Source organism: Notechis scutatus, chromosome 2 (assembly GCF_049901735.1).
Source record: "Notechis scutatus isolate UNSWTSFEM ecotype Mainland chromosome 2, rNotScu1.2, whole genome shotgun sequence".
Lineage (NCBI taxonomy): Eukaryota > Metazoa > Chordata > Lepidosauria > Squamata > Elapidae > Notechis > Notechis scutatus.
This window is the reverse complement of record NC_142010.1, coordinates 11,161,734-11,182,860: the sequence shown is the minus strand read 5'-3', so window position 1 is coordinate 11,182,860 and position 21,127 is coordinate 11,161,734. Positions and strand designations below refer to the sequence as shown.

The 21,127-nt window shown below is 45.5% G+C and overlaps 2 protein-coding genes across 4 annotated transcripts in view; one reads left to right on the top strand and one right to left on the bottom strand.

Moving 5' to 3' along the window:
* LOC113428961 (uncharacterized) overlaps positions 1-21,127 on the bottom strand; it is a 103,081-nt gene that overhangs the window by 7,911 nt on the left and 74,043 nt on the right. The gene's annotated exons all lie outside the window — the stretch shown is intronic.
* On the top strand, positions 1,531-20,673 carry LOC113425125 (uncharacterized). 3 transcript variants are annotated; one of them, XM_026687114.2, is made up of 4 exons: positions 1,531-1,981; positions 13,141-14,049; positions 17,346-17,463; positions 18,661-20,673. In XM_026687114.2, exons 2-4 carry the CDS (start codon positions 13,258-13,260, stop codon positions 19,521-19,523), a joined length of 1,773 nt encoding a protein of 590 aa, XP_026542899.2. In that variant the 5' UTR covers positions 1,531-1,981; positions 13,141-13,257; the 3' UTR covers positions 19,524-20,673. The 3 variants fall into 3 exon arrangements, with proteins under 3 accessions (XP_026542899.2, XP_087809204.1, XP_087809203.1); XM_087953078.1 differs by lacking the exon at positions 1,531-1,981 and adding an exon at positions 9,403-9,422; XM_087953077.1 differs by lacking the exon at positions 1,531-1,981 and adding an exon at positions 11,166-11,185.

The window sequence follows — 21,127 nt, the reverse complement described above, 5'->3', positions numbered from 1 at the left end:
CATGTTTGCAGTGTCTTTTTCCCCCCTTGGAACTGAACCCAGAAGGATTTTGCTTCTTACAGAATATTAATATTAATATTAATACTAACAGAGACTGTGGAAAGAGTTCATAGTTTTAAATTTCTAGGAACTCATATTTCTGACAACCTTACTATGACCACTGCAAAGAAGGCCCAACAGCGCCTGCACTTTCTGAGGCTGCTGAAAAAGAGTGGTCTGGGTGAGAAGTTGCTAGTTACTTTTTATCATTGAGACCATTTTGGCATACCGTGTAACTGTGTGGTATGCTGGATGCTCTGTAGTGGATAAGAAGATGCTCCAGAGAGTTATAAACACAGCACAAAAAAATCATCGGTTGCTCTCTTTCATCTTTGGAAGAGATTGCGAAGACCAGACTCTAGAGCACTAAAAATCTCCACAGACCGTTCTCATCCTGGACATTCATATTTTGAACTGTTACCATCAGGGAGGCGTTATAGGTGTCTTAAAACGAGGACTAATAGACCGAGAAACAGTTTCTTTTCCAAGGCAATAATTGTCCTGAATCAAACAATGCATAACTTACTATACTTACTAACTTACTAACTTACTATATGTTTTAGATAGGTTTTAGACTAGGTTTTTAATTATTATTTTAATTAGTTTAATTTTTAAATACCCTATGGTGTGATTGTGATGTGGTGTTTGGGACACTGTGCTGGAGTAGCTTTCAAGTTTCATTGTATTTGTAGAATGCAATGACAATAAAGGTATTCTATTCTATTCTATTCTATTCTATTCTATTCTATTCTATTCTATTCTATTCTATTCTATTCTATTCTGTTTCAGCTTTAACCACAACAACACAAGAGCACACAACAAGATATAAACTTAATGTAAACCACTCCAAACTTGGATTGCAAGGAAGTACGATTTCAGCCACAGAGTGGTCAATCTCTGGAACTCACTACCTGATTCTGTTGTCACCTGCTCAAACCCCTCACTCCTTTACCCTCAAACTAACCTCTATTGACCTTAGAGGTCCTAAAGAGGTCTGTAAGGGGAGTGCATAAGCATTGTGCCTAACGCCCGTCCTATTGTCCCCAATGATTAGTTCCTATTTCTTGTATTTAAACTCATGTTTATTCTTGTTTCTGTTGAATTGTAAGCTTTTGACTAAATAAAATAAAATAAAATAAAATAACATAAAATAAAATAATAAAATAAAATAATAAAATAATAAAATAAAATAAAATAAAATAAAATAATAAAATAAAATAAAATAAAATAAAATAAAATAAAATAAAATAAAATAAAATAAAATAAAATAAAATAAAATAAAAATAAATTTTGCTTTTCAGAATGTAGAGCTGGCTTTTCCTCAAATGTTATTTACACACACACACACACACACACAAACCCTCCAATTGTCCATGCTTGCCAAATCATGCTTGCCAAAACCTATGGAAAGGAAGAGGAGAGGGCCTCTCTCTGGGCGAACTGGCAAGGGAAGGGTTAATTTCCCGCAGAGCATAGGAAAAAGACCGCTCTAGCCCTCTTTACCCTCCGAAGCGGAGCCATCCTCCTCCTCCTCATCACCATCCGGCTTTCCTTTTTTTACCGTGTACCGATCGCCGCCGGCTAGACAGTCTCTCGCCGGCGGTTCCTCCTATCACCGAGATCCTTCGGGGAGTTTGGCCGGGGTGGGGTGGGGGAAGGGGTTCCTAGAGCGCCTCGTCAGGGAGAGGAAAAACTAAAATAAATAAAAGCGAAGAGACCCAGACCGGATGTGACGAAGATCGTTTGCGTTCTCTCTCTCTCTCTCTTTTTTTTAATCCCCCACGCTCCCCTCCCCTTGCACCCTCCGCTCTCGGGGCGCCTGCCGTCTCTCTTGCTTCCTCCCTCCCCCGCCCCCACCACCCCACCGCACCAGGCACTTTGAAGCGGCGCTTCCGAAGCCGAGTCGGGGATTTTGCGGCTCTTGCGCGGGCGGAAGAGGCCGGTGAGTCTCGGGGAGGCCGCTGGCAGGGCAGCCCGGATCAGCAGCAGCAGCCCCCCCATTGAAAGCAGCCGGGAGGAGGAGGGGGATCTGCGGGAGCCCCCCAGCAGGGCAGCCTCCTCGGGCACGTCGCCCACGTGGAGCCTCGATTGACTCCTACCGTTACTTCGCCCCTTCCAGCCACCCCGCAGGATGCGGCGGGGGCTGGAGGGAAGCGCTTGGCCGGAGGCACCCCCGCCCCCCCCCCAAGATCCTGGGGGTGGGGTGGGGTCTCCAATCTCCACCAATCCAGCCCCCTCCCGGCCGTCCTTGCAAACCCCGGGGTTGGGGAAGAAGCCACAGCCGCTTCCCTTCTTCTTTTCTCCCCCCACCCGGCCATAACGGTCCCCCATGGCTTTCAAAGAAGAGATTGGACTCCCATCGGTCAGAAATGGTGTAGGGTCTCCCGCTTGGGCGGGCGGGGGGTGAGTGGGTTGGACTGGATGACCTACAAGGTCCCTTTCCAACTCGGATGATCTGTTATTCCCCTTCCCCAGAAAGGGTCCCTTCCAGAGAAGTCGGAGGAGGAAGCAGGTCCTAAGGTTTGGCTTAGATTGTATTGGCTGGGAATGCTGGGGTTTGTAGTCCCGACGGCCACTGGATGGGTTTTCCACCTCTGCTTTAGAAAGGCCAGGGGGCGCCAGCCAGGGGAGATGGAGGCTGTGGCAGGGCAGTTATTTATCATTAACTAGCAGGGTTACCCGTGCTTCTTCGCTATGTGATCGGGCCAGTTTTTGGGGAGGAAAATAAGGGAGGGGGGGAGTTCTGCCTCGGCCTACCAGCATCCGTCGGTTATTCATCCGGCTAGTGTCCTGTCAGCGTGTGAGAGAGTAGAGGGCGGTTTGGAAACTGGAAGAGTATTTGCTGTGTGAGCAAAGAAGGAGACAGCAAGGAGCCTGGGCGTGGCTTAGCTCAGCTGCAGTTGGAACAGATTTCTTTTCAGGTGGGGAGGGGGAGTGGAACTCCTTAGCATCAGAGCGTGTTAATAATAATAATAATATAGGAAATACTAATGCTCTGGTGGTCATTTGGAAAAATCCTTTCTTAGTGAACACCTAGAAGCCAAGAGGAACATATGTATGTGCCAAATTTCAAGTTTGTAGGCTTTACGGTTCTGGAGATTTTGTGATGATGCGTGAGTGCTATTTCGCTTTTATATATAGATATTATTTTTTTCAGTTTATAATATTTTAAAGTACTATTGAGCTAAGTTAATGACAAGTGGTCCTCAACTTACAACAAATCGTTGTGGCTGTAAGTAGAGGACTAGCTGTAATAGAAGAGCTCTAGAATATTGTATGTGTTGCCTTTCTACATTTTGGAATAAGTAAAATAGCATGCATTGCCATCAAAAAAGCATTAAGAAGAAGGGATACCCTTAACTCTCTCTGATTGTCTAACTGTATGGTTGGTCTTTTCAGCATATATTTTTTTCCTGACATATAAGATCATGAACAGATACTTTTACTTTAAAGTAGATACATTATATGAAGAGCCAACAATTTTTTAACGAGTTTTTATTTCACCGTTCCAGATTAATGATATTTTGAGATGGGTTACAGCTGGTATGAAGTCATTCTTAGAAAATCAAAGCATTATTTTAATAAATAGCACTTTAAAGGTGCTCCTAATCCAGATCAGTGCTTCAAGTAAAGCAAACCATTTGGAAACAGAATGTTAACTCTTAAAATCCACTCAAGAGAGAAAAATATTTAAGTCTTGGGGAGGAATCATATATATTTTCTTTGTTCTATAGATGCACTCTCTGGTCTGGTCTGAATGGATTTTTTATTCTTTAAATCCTGAATTAGGGAGGAGAAAAAAATTGTTTCTTCACCTGATGAAATGCTTTCTCTCATAACTCAATCCTAATACTATATTTTCCTAAACTAAGATGCCCCAGCAACTGGGATATGAAGTAACTTAATTTTACAAACAATTTTGTATTATACGGGTAAGCGTTGCTTCTGTCACTGTATCAATCAAACTAAAAAGCAGAACCAGAAATCATCTTCTTTAAAAAAAAATGTGTTTCTGTTCTTTTCAGAGGTACAATATTTGCTGCTTTTTAATCCTGGCTTTATGCACTCCAGCTCTAATGAAATGTTCAGGAGATTTCAAATTGTGCCATTTTGACTTGCCTTTTAAAAAGATATTGCCCTACGGTGGATTTTATAAGGTTTTTAAAAAAAATAATATCTTGCAGTGAATTTGAATTATTTCACACAGCTTTAGGTGATTTTAACACACTCATAATCCTACTGGCTCTAGGCAATTTACAAACATAAATCTGTCATTAAAAGCCAACAACAGAAGGCCTGGTTAAAAAGATAATCGTTTCAAGCTCCCTTCTAAACTGTAAGCAAGAAGGTAGCCAGATTTTATTTTGGTGGAAAGGAAGATATACTACAGAAAGGGCAGAATGCAGATGTTAATTTGATCTCATTTTGATTGATATTTTTTAAAAGAAAGCCTCCATCCTTTTAACAGCATCTTTTTATATGACTATAACTTCCTGATTCTCTCTGTTGTTTTGGAGCACAGATTTGATCATTTATGTGTGGTGTGGCAAAATCCAGAAACAAACGAAGGGAAAAAATCTATAATGCTTAATGTCAAAATCCATGGTTTATAAATGTAACATCGTTCATTATAACAAATAAGAATGCATGTCGAAAAAGCTTGACCCACTATCTTATATAAGCTTTTCTGAAAGATCGATATATATATCACGCTGGGATATCCAAAAGGTAACTAGACTTTCTGGGTTTGTTTTTTTTAAACGTTTCATTTTTCATTCAAGAAGTTTCTTCAGTCCATCACTCTGGAATATTGTTAGAACCTAACTGCCACCCTAATGAAAACAAACAGCGCAACCCATGCACCCTATTTGCACATATAAGACCTAAAAGTGTACAGTTTAAAACATAAATACAGTGTAATATAACACCTTGTGCTGGAGAGAACTAAAATTCTACATTTATTAGACTTCAGATTACAGAATAGAGCAACTTGGAGCTTTTTTCATTTCCAAAGCTTGTTAAAGATTTTCCTACACACTACAAAACAAGAATAAGGTACATGTATATTATATATTCTATTTTGAATGATAGCTTTTCCATAATGTAGTCTAATCAGGAAAACTATTCTGAATTTAAATGCATAATTTTTGAATGAAAAGTAAGTTGAGCAATAATTCTTGTCCAATATATCCTTCCAGATATATTGAACAAAATTCCATTCAACATAACTATCTCGGAGATACAAATTAAGGAAAGAATTAAGGGATGGCACTCTAATTATCTTGGTAAAAAAAAGATCTTGCTCAAAGCAATATTCTTAATTCTTTAGCAAACAATGGCTTCTGGAATGGTTTATAAAAAGCAGTAATATCAACAGAAAGGCTTAAGATGCAATCTTTGATATTAAAGTTATGCTTTTAAGGATTAACATTTAAGAGGGAAGATAGAAAACAGAAATGGGAACAACAACATTAAAAGTTGGCTATCGGTTCTTAGTGTACATGTTGAAAGAAACAGTTTAGGAACCCAAGTTGAATAGTTTTTGATGAACTAACTTAACCATTTAAGGAGCTGCTGTTTCAGCAAAGATAATAATACAGAGCTGCTTTGTAACCTGAGAAAATAATGCCATTATGATTTGGAATAGTTTTCTGACCCTCAAGTCAGAAATGACTGAAGTGAAAAAAATCCCTGGATATAATCTAACCCAGTTTTTCCTCCTTTTTTTTAATGCTTTTAGAAAATCCTTAGTTTTATTGCAGGCAACATGGCCTATTCCGTTCTCAGAGAGGGAGAACGATCAGTTCTGCACTTAAGGATCAATAAAAGAATATATTGAATGGCTGAAAAATGAGGCCGGCTCCTAAATTTAGCATAACTTCATTTTGTGAATAGATTGATACAGCTCGACTTACGACCACAACTGAGCCCAGATATCTGTTGTTATGAAAGACAGGTATATAAGAGTTTTGCCTCATTTTACAACCTTTCTTGCCACAGTTGTTAAGTTAGCAACATGATTATTAAGTGAATCTGGCTTCCCCATTGTCTTTGCTTGTCGGAAGGCCGCAAGAAGGGATCATACGATCCTGGGACACAGCAACGGTCATAAATATGAATCAGTTTCCAAGCATCTGAATTTTGATCACGTGAGGATGGGGGAGGATGCAATGTGAAAGTGTGAAAAGGGGTCATAATAAGTCACTTTCTTCAGTGGGATTGTAACTTTGATTGGTCACTAAGTGAACTATTGTAAGTTGAGGATTGCCTGTGATTTTCTTTTGCTCCAATATAGAGAAAAAGATTTAAAAATGGTTTTCCACCACAAGTAGTCCTCGTTTGATCGGTTATAATATCAGTCACAACTCATGAGTGTTGTAAACTGAGTCATCATGTGACCATGCCCAACTTTATGGCTTTTTTTTTTCCAGCACTCTATAAGTGAATGCGATTGTAAAGAAAACACCACATGGGGCAATTTTTGACAGAAATTGGAAGTAAACGCCCGTTTTCTAGCCAAAACGTTCCGAATTGTGGACACATGACCGCAAAATGGCCTTAAACGTGCCCAAAAAGTTATCACATGAGTGTGTGGTTGGAGAGGCCGGAGGTCGGAATTTCAAATCTGGGTCAAAAGCGGCTTTTTTTGGAATTTTTTTTTTTGGGGGGTGGGATTTTGAATGGTTGCTAAGCAACCCATCGTAGGTCAAGGGCTACCTATACAATAGAATAGAAATAGGATAGGATAGGATAGAATAGAATAGAATAGAATAGAATAGAATAGAATAGAATAGAATAGAATAGAATAGAATAGAATAATAGAATAGAATAGAATAATAGAATAGAATAGAATAGAATAGAATAGAATAGAATAAAAATTGGAAAGAAGAGAAGAGAAGAGAATTAGAATAGAATAGAATAGAATTAGAATAGAATAGAAATAGAGTAGAATAGAAATAGAGTAGAGTAGAGTAGAGTAGAATAGAATAGAATAGAATAGAATAGAATAGAATAGAATAGAATAGAATAGAATTCTTTATTGGCCAAGTGTAATTGGACACACAAGGGATTTGTCTTGGTGCAAATGCTCTCTGTATACATAAAATATATATATATATTTGTGGAGAGTCAAGAATCACAAGGTACAACACTTAATGATAGTCATAGGGTACAATAAGCAATCAAATCATACTAGGAAACAATATAAATCGTAAGGATACAAGCGACAATGTTACAGTCATACAGTCGCAAGTGGGAGGGGATGGGTGATGAGAAGATTAATAGTAATAGTAGTGTAGACTTTGTAAATAGTTGGACAGTGTTGAGGGAAATATTTGTTTAACAGAGTGATAGGGTTTGGAAAAAACTGTCCTTGTGTCTAGTTGATCCAACACCAATAAGACGAAGGAGCTTATATAGAAGGAACAGATCAGACATCCAGCCCTTGCTTATCAATGGAGACCAAGTGGAGCAAGTGGACAGTTTTAAATTTCTGGGTGTTACCCTAAAAGAGGACCTGACCTGAGGTGCTCACATTGCAGCCCTGGTCAAAAGGGCCCAGCAGAGGTTATACTACCTGAGGCTTCTCAGAAAACAACAACCGAATGAAAAACTGCTGGGAACCTTCTACCGCTGCACCATAGAGAGTATCTTAATTTACTGCACCTCTGTATGGTTTGCCAATTGCACAGTGGCATATAGGAAAGCACTCCAGAGGGTTAATGTTATTGTCCAGAGGATCATGGGTTGCCCTCTCCCCTCTTTGGAAAAGCTTTATAGGTCCCGCTGCCTTAAGAAAGCTCAAAACATTCCCAAAGATCCATCTCATCCCGGGAACCCTTTTTTTTTTAACTATTACCATCCGGCAGACGGTACCGAATATTAAAAACAAGGACAAATAGGCTGAAAAACAGCTTTTCTCCCAGGGCAGTAGCTCTTTTGAATTCTGCTGTATAGTGCAGTGTTGGTGCGGTGTCGGGGGTTTCCGGTTCAATGTGTGGAGTGTGAAGGATGTGTGTTTTGTGTTTATTTTCATGGTCATGATGTTCACCGAAGATGGTGTTTGCTTTTGTTGCACGAGGTGCAATGACAATAAAGTAAACTAAATTGTTCTGGTGTGCAGTGCTCTGTAGCCTCGTTTTGTGGGAAGGAGTTGAAACAGTTTATGTCCGGGATGTGAGGGGGTCTGTAAATATTTTCACAGCCCTCTTTTTGACTCGTGCAGTATACACGTCCTCGATGGAAGGCAGGTTGGAAGCCATTCTTTTTTCTGCAGTCCTAATTACTCTCTGGAGTCTGTGTCTGTCTTGTTGGGTTGCAGAACCAAACTAGACATTTATAGAGGTGAGGATGACAGACTCAGTAGTTTTACTCTGTTAGAATCTGAAATAGCAGAAATAAGTTGCAGCTCATGTCCATTAGATCGAAAGAGAAGGATGAACTTTCTGGCGAGTCTGTGCAACATCGGAACTGTCTCGTCTGTAGAGGTTGTAAATTCTCCCATCTCTCTCTCTTTTTTTTTTTTTTGGTAAATTTTATTGGTTTTTAAAAACAAACATAAAAAAACAAAACATAAAAACATCAAACTTTCTTCCATAGATATACAAACAGTGTGCCGGTTGGTTTACAAATCATTTTGTGCATCCATTTCGTAGTCTTCAATTACAGTTACATTACATAAAAGCTCATATTATCAATCAAAAATTAAATACCCTAATATCATTATTAATCAATCATTTGACTATAGATTTATTCATTCATATTTTACGAGATGACCATAATTTACTTAGTTTATTTTATAAATTCTCCCATCTCTTTTTAAAGAAGAGGTTGGACAGCCGCCTCATGAGGTAAATTTCAGTGGTTTCCCCCCGCCCGTTTCAAGGAATCGGACTGCGTGGCGTCGCCAGACTCTTGGTATACAGGCAGTCCTCGACTTACAACCCCAATAGAGCCCAACATTTCTGTTGTTCAGCGAGACATTTCTTGAGTGAGTTTTGCCCCGTTTTTTAGTGCTTTTCCTGCCACAGTTGTGAAGTGAATCTTCTGCAGTGGATAAATTAGTAACCCCGGTTGTTCGGTGAACCTGGCTTCTCCATTGACTCGGCTTGTTGGAAGGTGGCAAAAGGAGAATCCCATGACTCTGGGTCATAAATACGAGTCAGTTGCCAAGCGCCTGGATTTTGATCAGGGGACCCTGGGGAGGCGGCAACGGTCGAAAGTGTTAAAAAAACGGTCCTAAGTCACTTTTTTTTTTTTCAGTGCCGCTGAAACTTTGAACGGTCACTAAATGAACTGTTGGAAGTCGAGGACTACCTGTGTTTTCTCTCTACACATCTTGTTTCTCCACCCATTCCCAACAGTCAAGCCTGGTAGTCAGTCAGGTAACTTGATCCATGGATGACAGCTGCCCATTCAAGTTCGGTGCTGGTCTTCCTTCTCTGATCAATCCGCCTTTTGTTTCTCTCTCTCTCTCTCAATTCCCTCTCGCTCCCCCTCTCCCTCTCTTCCTCCCTCTCTCTCCCTCCCCTCTCTTACTCTCTCTCCCCTCCCTCCCCCCCTCTATCTCCCTCCCTCCCCTCCCTCTCTCACCTCCCTCTCGCTCCCTCCCTCTGTCTCTCCCTCCCCCTCTCCCTCCTTCCCTTCCCTCCCCTTCCCTCTCTCCCTCCCTCCCCTCTCCTCTCCCCTTCCTTCTCTCCCCTCCCTCCCTCCCTCTCTTTCTCCTCTCTCTCTCTCCTCTCCCTCCCTCCCCCTCTGTTACTCTCTCCCCTCTCCCCCCTCCCTCTCTCTTCCTCCCTCCCCTCTCTCTTCCCTCCCTCCCTCCCTCCCTCCCTCTCTCTCTCTCAATTCCCTCGCTCCCTCCCTCTGTCTCTCTCTCCCTCCCTCCCCCTCTCCCTCTCTCCCCTCTCCCTCTCTTCCTCCCTCTCTCTCCCTCCCCTCTCCCTCCCCCCCCTCTCTTACTCTCTCTCACTCCCTCCCTCTCTCTCTCCTCTCTCCCTCCCTTCCATCTCTCCCTCTCTCTCCCTCCCTCCCTCCCATCCTCTCTCTCCCTCCCCCTCTATCTTCCCTCTCCTCCCTCCCTCCCTCTCTCTCCTTTCCCTTGGCCAGTTTTGGTGAGCAACTCAGCCTTCTGGAAATTCCAGTTTCCCTTTTTTATAAAATCTTCTTGCTTCCCTTCTTCCTAAAAATCTGTTCAGCCTGTCTGCCATTTGCAGGTGCATAAAACCAATGGATCGGACCAGCAGTCTGCAATCTGATTTCTGTACCAGCTGCTCCAGTACAGCGAGTCCTCAACTTACCACAGTTCATTTAGTGACCGTTCAAAGTTTACAACGGCACTGAAAAAAACGGGACTATGTTTTTCACACTTAACAACCATTGCCGCATCCTCTTGGTCCCGTAATCAAAATTCCTACGATTGGTAATTAGAATAGAATGGAATAGGAATAGAATAGAAATCTTTTTTTTTTTTTTGGCCAAATGTGATTGGACACACAAGTAATTTTTTCTTGGTGCAAATGCTCTCAGTGCACATAAAAGAAAAGATACTTTTGTCAAGAGTCAAGAATCATCAGGTACGACACTTAATAATAGTCATAGAGGATACAAATAAGCAATCAAATCATATTAGGGAACAAATAAAACAATATAAATTGTAAAGATACAAGCAATAAAAGTTACAGTCATAAGTGGGAAGAGATAGGTAATAGGAAGGATGAGAAGAAGAATAGTAATACAGTCTTAGTAAATAGTTTGACAGTGTTGTGGGAATTAGTTGTTTAGCAGAGTGATGTCATTGGGGGAAAAAACTGCCCTTGTGTCTAGTGGTTCATGTTGATGACTGTTACTGCCTCCCGAGATCCCGCAGTCAACCAGCAAAATCAACGGGTGAAGCCAGATTGATTTCACAACCGTGTGACTAACTTGACAACCGCAGTGATTCATTTAACAACCGTAAACAAGGAAGGTTGTAAAAGGGCGCAAAACTCAACGCCTGGCTCCCTTGGGGTCGTGAGTGTGAAAAACGATCCTAAGAGCTTTTTTTCCCAGGGCCATGGTAACTTTGAATGGTCACTAAATGAACTGTTGTAAGTCGAGGACTCTCTGTGCAACGATCAGTTGCTCCGGGGTGTGAACATTTCCTTTTGTATTTATCTCAAATATTTCCTATACGATGAAATACTTACAACTCGATATCACTAGGTCAGGGTTTCTCAAAATATTTCCTTCCCTAGTCTTTCACGGAGTCTGAACAATAGCCAGTTTGTTTCTTTCAAAAAAAAAAAAAAAAAAGGAATTACAGCCTGTCTGGAAAGTGTTGGGGGAGAGGCAAAGGCAGATATGTACACACAGATCAGAAAAGTAATCCCATGAGTACCTCCTCAAAGGCCGCCTCCTCTGTTTATCAGCCTAATTGACAAAAACCTTGGGTAACAATGCCACATCTCTATAACTGTTGTGGTTCGCCAGCAGCAGGTGCGGACGGCTGAGGTCTCGGAGAGCGAGGTCTCGGATGAGGGGCCTGCGTGTGATGCAGGGATGGGGCCAGGACCATCAGGGAGTGAAGTGCTGCCTTCGGAGCTTGTGGAGGCTGGCAGCAGTGATGAAGAGGACCCCGAGGAGCCTGTGCCCAGTGCGCGCACACAGGGCTGCTCTAAGGAAAGAGCAGTTGCAGCAGCACAGGCAACTCGGGAGTAAGGTTGCAAGGTAATGGCCCCTCCCTTAAGAGATAAAAGCCAGCTGAGAAACCGGAGTTCTTTGCAGGAAGCAAAGAAGTTTTTGCACTCAAACCTTGTGGACGTTCGGAATATCTTGGTTGGTGTTTTTTGGAGACTCTTGGTGTTTGAAATATTTCTTGGAAACTTTATCTAGTGTTCTTGGCAGCCTTGCACAACCTTGGCAAGGCTTGTTCTCATCAGCGACAATCAGTTTGAAACAGCCTTTTAACCGTGAAGGAATGGAATTCGTAAAGAATCATTAAAAGGTTTGGCTGTTACCTCTGTTTCGTGTTTGTTTCCTTGGAACAAGGTTTGGGTCAGAACAATAACTGGCTTCAGTTTGTATGACTTCGTGCTCAGGGTATCAATATTAATTAACGGTTATTGGGATGATACAAGCACAAATCAGATTGGGAGATCTCGGATTGGAAAAACCAGTGTGGTCAAATCTTCTTAAGTTGCAGATTCTGAAAGGTTACTCCAATTTTAGTTGTCTCTTCCCTAGGCTAGTTTATGACAATCTACTCGTAGAAATATATTGAACATTAAACCATCTTTTGTCCATTGGTTTGGGTAGAGCAGTGATGGCTAACCTTTTCTGCACCACACTTGAAGGAAGCCTTTGCAGACCGAAAAAATAGGCCCGTTTGGTCACTTCCTGTATTTCCGGAAATAGCGGAAGTGATGAAACGGGCCCATTTTTTCGGCCTGCAGAAGCTTTCCTCAAGCCTCTGGGAGGCCGAAAAAGGCCTCCAATGGGCCAAAAATCAGGTAAGGAGGAAGGCGCATGCATGCACAGGACATGTGGGGGGGGACGCACACATTGCCTTCTGGCTGCTGGCATGCAAGCAGCGCTTGCAAGCACACACAATTTTTGGCACAGGTGCCCAAAAAGCTTAGTCAACACTGACCTAACCAAGGAATCTCTTAGACCGTCCCACCCAGACAGCCAAGAAACCAAAATATAAACTGACAGCAAACCCCACTCCTTACTAGAACTGACGATGCATTACCTAGTTTGGGTAATAAAAACGTCTGCAAGAAAACAAACAAACTTAGAGAGCACCAAGCAACCCCCTCACTTCAACCCTGAGCTATAAATAGTCTCCTTTATTGGTTATACCAGTGATGGCTAACTTTTCCATCCTCGCATGCCAAAAGTGTGTCTCCCAAGCGCCCCCCCAACATGCGTGGCAGCTACCCGACGATTAGCTGGCGGGCGGGCGGCGGGCATGCACGCTCAGTGGACCTGCTCTGGTGCAACGGCTCGCATGCCGGCGAAGCTGGCTCTACGTGCCACTTCTGCCATGGGTGCTATAGGTTTGCCACCACGGGGTTATACCATTCCCTTGGATTATTATTATTTTATCTTTTTTAATTCCAGGCCAGAACGCTTCCTTGCTAACCCGTCTCCAATTCCTGCACCAGCATCCTTCCCCGCACCCTGAGAAACAGTTTCCCAGGACCGATCCCCAGCCAGATTAAGCATTAAGAAGCGACGATGGCAGGGGAACACAGAAACCCAGCCGGCTTGGATCTCCAGCTAGATGCCAATGTGGAAGATGGCCTGAAAGTCGAGGTCCACAAAGAAGCTGAACCCAAGAAGGAAGTGGCGGAAAGGCCTCTCAGGATTCCTTCGGAGAGAGCCAAAGAATCCGCGGAAAGAGTAACAGCGGAAGCCATTAAGCAGGAGCCGGCGGCCAATCCAGAAGACTGTTGCTTGGAAGTGGAAGAAGAGAAGTTTATGATAGGCAAACAGTCCCCGGTTTCTGAGCCAGGGAATGAGCAGCTGCTGAAGGTGGAAGGAAGCGTCCATTCGGAGGCCGAACTCTCGTCCCTGGAGGAAACCTCCGACGTCGGCCTGCACCGCCGGCAGAACAGGATAATCCAGCCCCTCTTGCACATTGGTGAAGAAGCCCGGCCGTTGGTCAACAGCGCCTGCGCGAAAGACAAGACTGAATTCATAGAGGTAGGGGAGGAGGGCCTGGAAGTGACCGGCGCCAGCCTGGACATTGAACGCCAGTGTTTCCGGCAGTTCTGCTACCAGGACGCCGAGGGTCCCCGCGAAGTCTGCGGCATGCTGTGGAAGCTCTGCCATCGCTGGCTGCAACCGGAGCGGCGTTCTAAAAGCCAGATCCTGGAGCTGGTGATCTTGGAGCAGTTCCTGTCCATTTTGCCCGAAGAAATGCAGAACTGGGTCCGAGCCGGGCATCCAGAGACCTGCTTTCAAGCTGTTAGCCTGGCTGAGAATTTCCTGGGACGTCAGCAAGGGACAGAGCGGGGGGAACGGCAGGTGAGAAAGAGGGGTTGGGAAGGAGGAACTGGGAAACTGAGGCTCGGCAAGTGACATCAAGCGTGGCCCCCAAAATTTGGTTGGGAGAGGAGCAACAGGTTACCGCAATGTTTTCAACCTTGGCAATGTGAAGGTGTGTGGACTTCAACTCCCAGAATTCTGGGAGTTGAAGTCCACACACCTTCACATTGCTAAAGCTGAGAAACACAGATCTAGTCTAAATATCATAACAAAATCTAAATAATCTAACAGCTATTTTCTTCCTCTTATACCTAAGAGAATCAGTTTGGGCCAATTTTGAGCATATTCCTCACCCCCTTCCTGTTCCTCCAGGCAAAATTAAATGTTTTTATAACGGTAGTCCTTGACCTACGACCATAGTTGAGCCCCAAAATTTCTGCTGCTAAGCGAGACATTTGTGAAATGAGTTTTGCCCCACTTCACGACCTACTTTGCCAGCGGTTGTGAAGCGAATCGCTGCACTTGTGAAGTTCGTAACACGGTTGCTGAGCCAATCTGGCTTCCCCATTGACCTCGCTTGTCACAAGGTCGCCGAAAAGGGATCATGCCAATTCCAGCCCACTGCAACTGTCATAAATATGAGTCGGTCGCCAGGCGTCCGAACCCGATACGCGCGTGACCAGGTGCACGCCGCAAATCTCCGTAAGTGCGAAAAACGGTCACGAGGCACAAACTGACGTAAGTTGAGGACTACCTGTAACCTTTTTCCAGACTGTTTTCGTGTGTCGTCCCCCCCCCAAATGCCTGAGTGTTCATTTGAAAAGAAAAAAGAAAAAGAGAGCTTGGAAAAAAAATCATCTCTTCAATGGCTTGTTAAGCTCCCTGGGCCTTTTGGCTGCCATTTTGAGACCCGTTAAAGAAAGGCCTTACTTCATCAGCCATTTTGTGCAATGCTTTCAAATTCCAGACAGGCAAGAGAGGCTGAAAATGTTTGCTTCCACCCCCCCTCGGACGGGAAGGCCCAGTCTCTCCAGAATGTTTGGAATTTGTTTGGAATTGCAGGAATGGAAGATTAATACAACTGCGAGAGCCAGGAAAGATACCACTTCAATTCAGGACCAGGAATTGCCGAGTTTTCAAGGGCTTGTTTCCAATAAATCAAGGAGGAACCCAGTGTTGGAATGTTTCAAACGGCAAAAATTTAAATCAGCCAAGGAGCAGGCGTAGAAAAGTATAGGGGGGTCCTCGGCTTACAACCACAATGGAGCCCAACTTTTCTGTTGCTAAGTGAAACCTGTGTTCAGTGATTTTTTTTTTTGCCCCGTTTTACAACCTTTCTTGCCACAGTTGTTACGTTTGCCTCAGGGATGTTAAGTGAATCTGGCTTCCCCGTGGACTTTGCTTGCCAAAAGGTCGCGAAAAAGAATTACCTCAGGGGTGGGTGCTACCGGTTCACCCCGGTTCAAGCGAACCGGTAGTTAATTTTATTGGTGGTTCGGCGAACCGGCAAATCCCACCCCTGGCTGGCCCCACCCCGCCCCTCCCAGGATTCCCCATGCGCTTGTTTTGGATCCCAGTTAAGTGCAGGGCCTGTGCGGTGGCTCAGGGAGGGCAAAAAACAGGCCTCCAAGAAGTTCCGGAAGGCCAGAAACGGGCCTGTTTCCATCCTCCAGAGACCCCGGGGAGGCCGTTTTCGTCCTCCCAGAAGCTTGAGGAAAGCCTCCGGAGCCCAGGGAGGACAAAAACAGCCCCCCCCCCTCAATGGTGCACGAGGCCAACTAGGCCACGCCCACCCAGCAACCGGCCAGAGAACCCTTTGCTAAATATTTTGAAGGCCACCCCTGGATGACATCACCCCACGACATAACTATGAGTCAGTTGACAAGTGTCTTGGAATTTTGATCACATGACTGTGGGGAATGCTGTGAAAAGTGGTCACAAGTCGCTTTTTTTCAGTGCTGTGGTAGCTTTGAACGCTCACTAGGTGAACTGATGTGAGTGGAGGACTACCTCTACAGCAGCAGAGCGCAGGTTTTCAACATCAGAGGTCACCCAGCGGTTCTTGCCCTCTTTTAGCTTTGAGAAGGGCCCTTGCCCAATATCTGAAAAGGAGGGTAATTGAAATGAGGCTATCCAGATGTTCCTCGGCTCCAGCCTTAAGCCTGCAGTGCGCACTCTGAGGCTTCTTGGCGTTTAGCGTAATAGGGAGTCCTATTACAAATTCAGCCACAGAAACCCCAGACCCGTGATGGTGAACCTATGGCACACGTGCCACAGTGGCACGCTGAGCCATTTGGGCAGGCACACAAGCCCCAGCCAAACCTACCTGCACTGCGCATGCGTGCGCCTCCCAGCTGATTTTCGGCCTGTTTGAGGCCATTTTCGCCCTCCCGGAGGCTCGAGGAAAGCCTCTGCAGCCTCGGGAGGCCGAAAAACGGGCCTTCTGGAAATACCGGAAGTGCCGAAACGGGCCCATTTTCAGCCTCCCAAGGCTGCAGAGGCTTCCCTCGAGCCTCCGGGAGGGCGAAAACGGCCTCCAACAGGCCGAAAATCAGCTGGGAGGCACACGCATGCGCAGTGCAGGTAAGGGGGCGGGGTGGGGGTGTGGCGCATGCATGCGCAGGGGGGGCGCATTGCATCGTGGGTGCTGGGGCGCGTGCGCTTTCGGCACACCACAACAAAAAGGTTCAGCATCACTGCCCTAGACAATGCAGGCGGTCCTTGACTTAACGACCACAGTTGAGGCCAACATTTCTGTCGTTATGTGAGAGATAGTTGTTAAGTAAGTTTTGCCCCCATTTTACGACCTTCCTTGCCAGGGTTCTCAAGTGAATCCCCACAGTTAATTGGTAATGAAGAACAGATTTGGCGGGCATGGCCACCCTGGAAAGAGCGATGGACCGGCCTGCGGGGTCTCTGTCAGCAAAAATGGAGCGCAGGAGGGCCATTCTCAGGCTCCATTTTTAACCACAATAGCCTCCTGCAGCCTTCTGCCAGTGAAAACGGAGCCTGTGCGTGGCCTACCTGTGCTCCATTTTCAGCCGCGGCGACCTCCTGCAGCCCCTCTGCCAGCAAAAATTGAGCCAGTGACATTGAGCCGGCCACACAACCCTGTCCCCCTGCCCCAAGGTGACACACAACCCTGATGCAACCCTCAATAAATTGACTTTGACTCCCCTGATCTATATGTAGACAGACTGTTATTTTCCCAGTTAGTAGGTGTGGGTTTGGGGATTGGGTGTGCAGCTAGGCTGGCGGGAAAGTCCAGATCCTCCTCGCCTCTCACTCCTTCCCTTCTGCTACTGTCTTGCTGTTGGGTCTGGCTGTTTTTCTAGGGTCTCTGGCCCTTCAAAGAGGCAACTGTGGATTTCCATGGGACCGTAGGGCCACCGATGGAGTCGAGCGAATGGCCGATGTTCAGGGAGAACAAAGAAGAGGACGTCCCTTTACTGGGTAAGGATTTCCCAGCCTTTCAACCCCAAAACAGCAAGCGAAAAGGTTTTAAAAAAAAGGGGGGGGCTAGCCTCAAAGGCAGAAATCTTCCCCAGGTTTCCTAGCTATTCCAGTGATGCTGCGACGTCGCTCTTCCGCTCGCTTTATTACAGACCTCCAGGAATGTTGACTTTTCCCTTCTCTGGGATCACGAAACTTCCGTTTCCATTTAAAGTACCTTGGATGCCACCCCTCTGTTTGAGCTGCCGATTAGTTGACATTCCGTTTGGTTAAAGAAGCCAGGATTGAGCTGGGTAGACGTTTCTAGAGTTGCCCCTGTGCTCTGAGACCATCCTGGCATTGCCCAATTACAAAAAAAAGGCTTGAGCTAGCACTACCAAGTGGCCTGACTGGCGTCCATGTCTTTCCTTGGGAAGCCCCGCTTCCGTGGCAGAGGCAAAAGCCACGTTATAAGGCGCCTCTCCTTATTTCAGCAGCCGCTCAGAGGCCTTTGGGGCAAGTGAAGAATTCCCTCTCCCCAATTCTAGGTGAGTCGCCTGCTAGAGTAGTACAGAATGCATCTGTCAACATCCAGTGTCGAGAATCCACATAAAACCCCTGGTTCATTCCTGTTTCCGAATATCTTACTGTTTATTGAATACACGGCACAATAATGTCGAAGTAAAACTAACTCTTGAGGTTCCCAAACACCAGTTCATACAATTAAACAATAATTTTCCCAGCCAAACTCTCCAGCTACCGTGTTTCTCATATAATAAGGCCGGGTCTTTTTTTTTTTTTTTTTTGAGCCCCGAAAAAATGGCTAGGCCATCTTTTCGGGGGTTACTTAATTCCCCCCCCTTGCATCTTCAGGCGGGTGGGCGGCGACGGCTTAGAGGTTGACCTCGGCGTTGGTGGGGCACTTCGTATCGGGGTCAACGCAGGCAGCACCATATCCGGGTGTGCAACAAAAGTACTTCCTAATGGCAAGCCCCCCCACCATTCCCCCCCATTTCACATGTTTTAATATAGGCCTTAATTTGGGGGGACGGGCTTAATTTCATTTCATGCCTATAAAACATGCTGGGACTTCCTATTGGGGGAGGCCGTATTGTTGGAGAAACAGGGTAGTCAGATTGGATCCTACGAAAGGCATGTCCACAGATCAGTCCCAAACCGGCCAGAGTAATTAAGCAGGCAACTGTGTTTCTTTTCCAGCTTCGGTGGGGAATCCATACACCTGCTGGGACTGCGGAGAGAGCTTTTCGGGGATAGACGTGCTGGTGGCCCACCAGAGCATCCACACGGGAGAGAAACCCTTCATTTGCTCCAAATGCGGGCAGAGCTTCAGCCAGCGCTCGCAGCTGACCGCCCACGAAAAAAGCCACGTGCCAAAGAAGGCTTTCCCTTGCCCGGACTGCGAACACAGCTTTAGCAAGAAAAGCGGGCTCTTGGCTCACCAGAGGACACATACGGGAGAGAAGCCGTATCATTGTGTCGACTGCGGACAGAGTTTCGCCCACAAGTTCGACGTCATCCGGCACCAGCGTATCCACACGGGAGAGAAACCGCACGAGTGCCCCGTCTGTGGGAAGAGCTTCCGAAACACCTCCGCTTACCACGTCCACATGAGGATCCACACGGAAGAGAAGCCCTACCCTTGCTCGGTTTGCGGGAAGAGCTTCCGGCACCGGGCCAACGTCATTGTCCATGAGAGGATCCACACGGGAGAAAAACCGTACGTTTGCGTGGAATGCGGGAAGAGCTTCGGCGACGCGTCTTCTCTTAGGAAGCACAGAAGATCCCACACCGGAGAGAGGCCGTACCACTGCGGGGAGTGCGGGAAAAGCTTTTCTCAGAACGCCGGGCTGGTTCAACACGAGAAAATCCATACGGGAGAAAAACCCTACCAGTGTCCCGAATGTCCCAAAAGTTTCCGGGACAAATCGGCTTATGTCGCTCACCAGAGGACCCACACGAAGGAGACTCCCTACCGTTGCATGGTCTGCGGCAAATGCTTCGGCCATCGCTCCAACCTTCACAAGCATGAAAAAATCCACGCCCGGAGACAGATGGTTTGAGTACTCCGCTTCGTTCTGAAACCAAAAACTCCTCGTGCATGAACAGACTCGTTTGAAGGAGAAGGCGTAAAGCCCTTCCCTCACCTTGATAGTTTTTGTTTTGTCCACCAGGTCTGCGCCGTACCTTCTCTTCTCGCTTAACGGACAGCCGGAACAACACAGCGGTGTATGTTTGGAGAAGTCGACCGATCATGTGATGGGTGAATAGGACATTGTCTCTATGGCCATCGTGGTTTTTTCTTTCCTTGGTTTTCCTTTTCCTTACCTCTTAGATTTTTTTTTTTTTAAAAGAAAACGGATTATATTTTAAGTGAGTTGATTTAACTCATACGTTTGGATTGCATGTACGCTATAACCAGTTCAATGTGAACATTTCGGCTAGCTCTGGCTCCGACCAAGGTTTGTTCCTTACAAGCGGTCGCATCAGTGTAAGAGAAACTGCTGGGGGCTCCTGCCCATTTTGATTCCCTCCCGTCCTGAAGCCGCGCAGGGTGTGGATGTGGGGGCCTGGCGTTTGGGAGGGGGGGATGAGTTACGGACGTTGAAGAGGGCAAGTTTGCGGCCATGGGATGGAGTTGAGTTTGGGTCCATCCTAAAGCGTTGCCCCCTATCGGGAAAATGGTACATGCCCAACAGGGATGCATCTGGGCAGTTTTTGCTGATGTCTGCGGCCCAAGGGCAGCTGTGAACTTGGCATCGTGAGAAGGCCTGTCGGAAATGCCATGTCAAGGATCTACCAGAGTGAACCTGCCTACCACCTTTGGTTTCTCACCTCGGCAAGGATGAGGGAGCCACCTCCCTTTTCGGGAGGGTTCAACCAGCACGTTCTTGCCAGCTTCTGATTGGTGGGGATTTCCCCACTTCCTTTCAGCCCTCCTCCTCCTCTTCCTCCTCCCCCTCCACTCCCCCTTTACCTCAAAGTAATAGCAGGTATATTTTATTTTTCTTTCTCTCTCTTGTCTTTGGCTTTAACGCACATGAAGATCCATATGCTCTCGGAACGCAAGTTAATGGACCTTGGCTTATAGTGATTCCATATAGGCATTGTAGAAGCTAACTTTATTTAATCGTTCTTTTTATACTGCACCCTGCTTTATTTCTCTTCAAATCTCTCTTTCGTCCAAATTTAATAAAGTCTTTCTAAATTGCATTTTGGTGTCGACAGACTATATTTTAATTCGGGGAGGGAATTAGGCTCCAAAAATGTCCTATGAATTTCTGGTGACCTGCAGAAATGATGAGAGTTCAAGATCTATATTTAGGCAAGAAAAACCAAAAGTACACATATAGACTGGGTGAAACCAGGCTTAATAGCTGTAACTGTGAGAGGGATCTTGGAGTCTTAGTGGACAACCAGCTAAATATGAGCCAGCAGTGTGCAGTGGCAGCCAAAAAAGCTAATGCAATCCTAAGTTGTATTAACAGAGGGATACAGTCAAGATCAAGGGAGGTACTAATACTACTCTATAAAGCCTTAGTAAGACCACACCTAGAGTACTGCATCCAGTTTTGGTCACCACATTATAAAGATGTTGAGACTCTAGAAAAAGTGCAAAGAGCAACCAGGATGATTAGGGGACTGGAGGCTAAAACATATGAAGGAC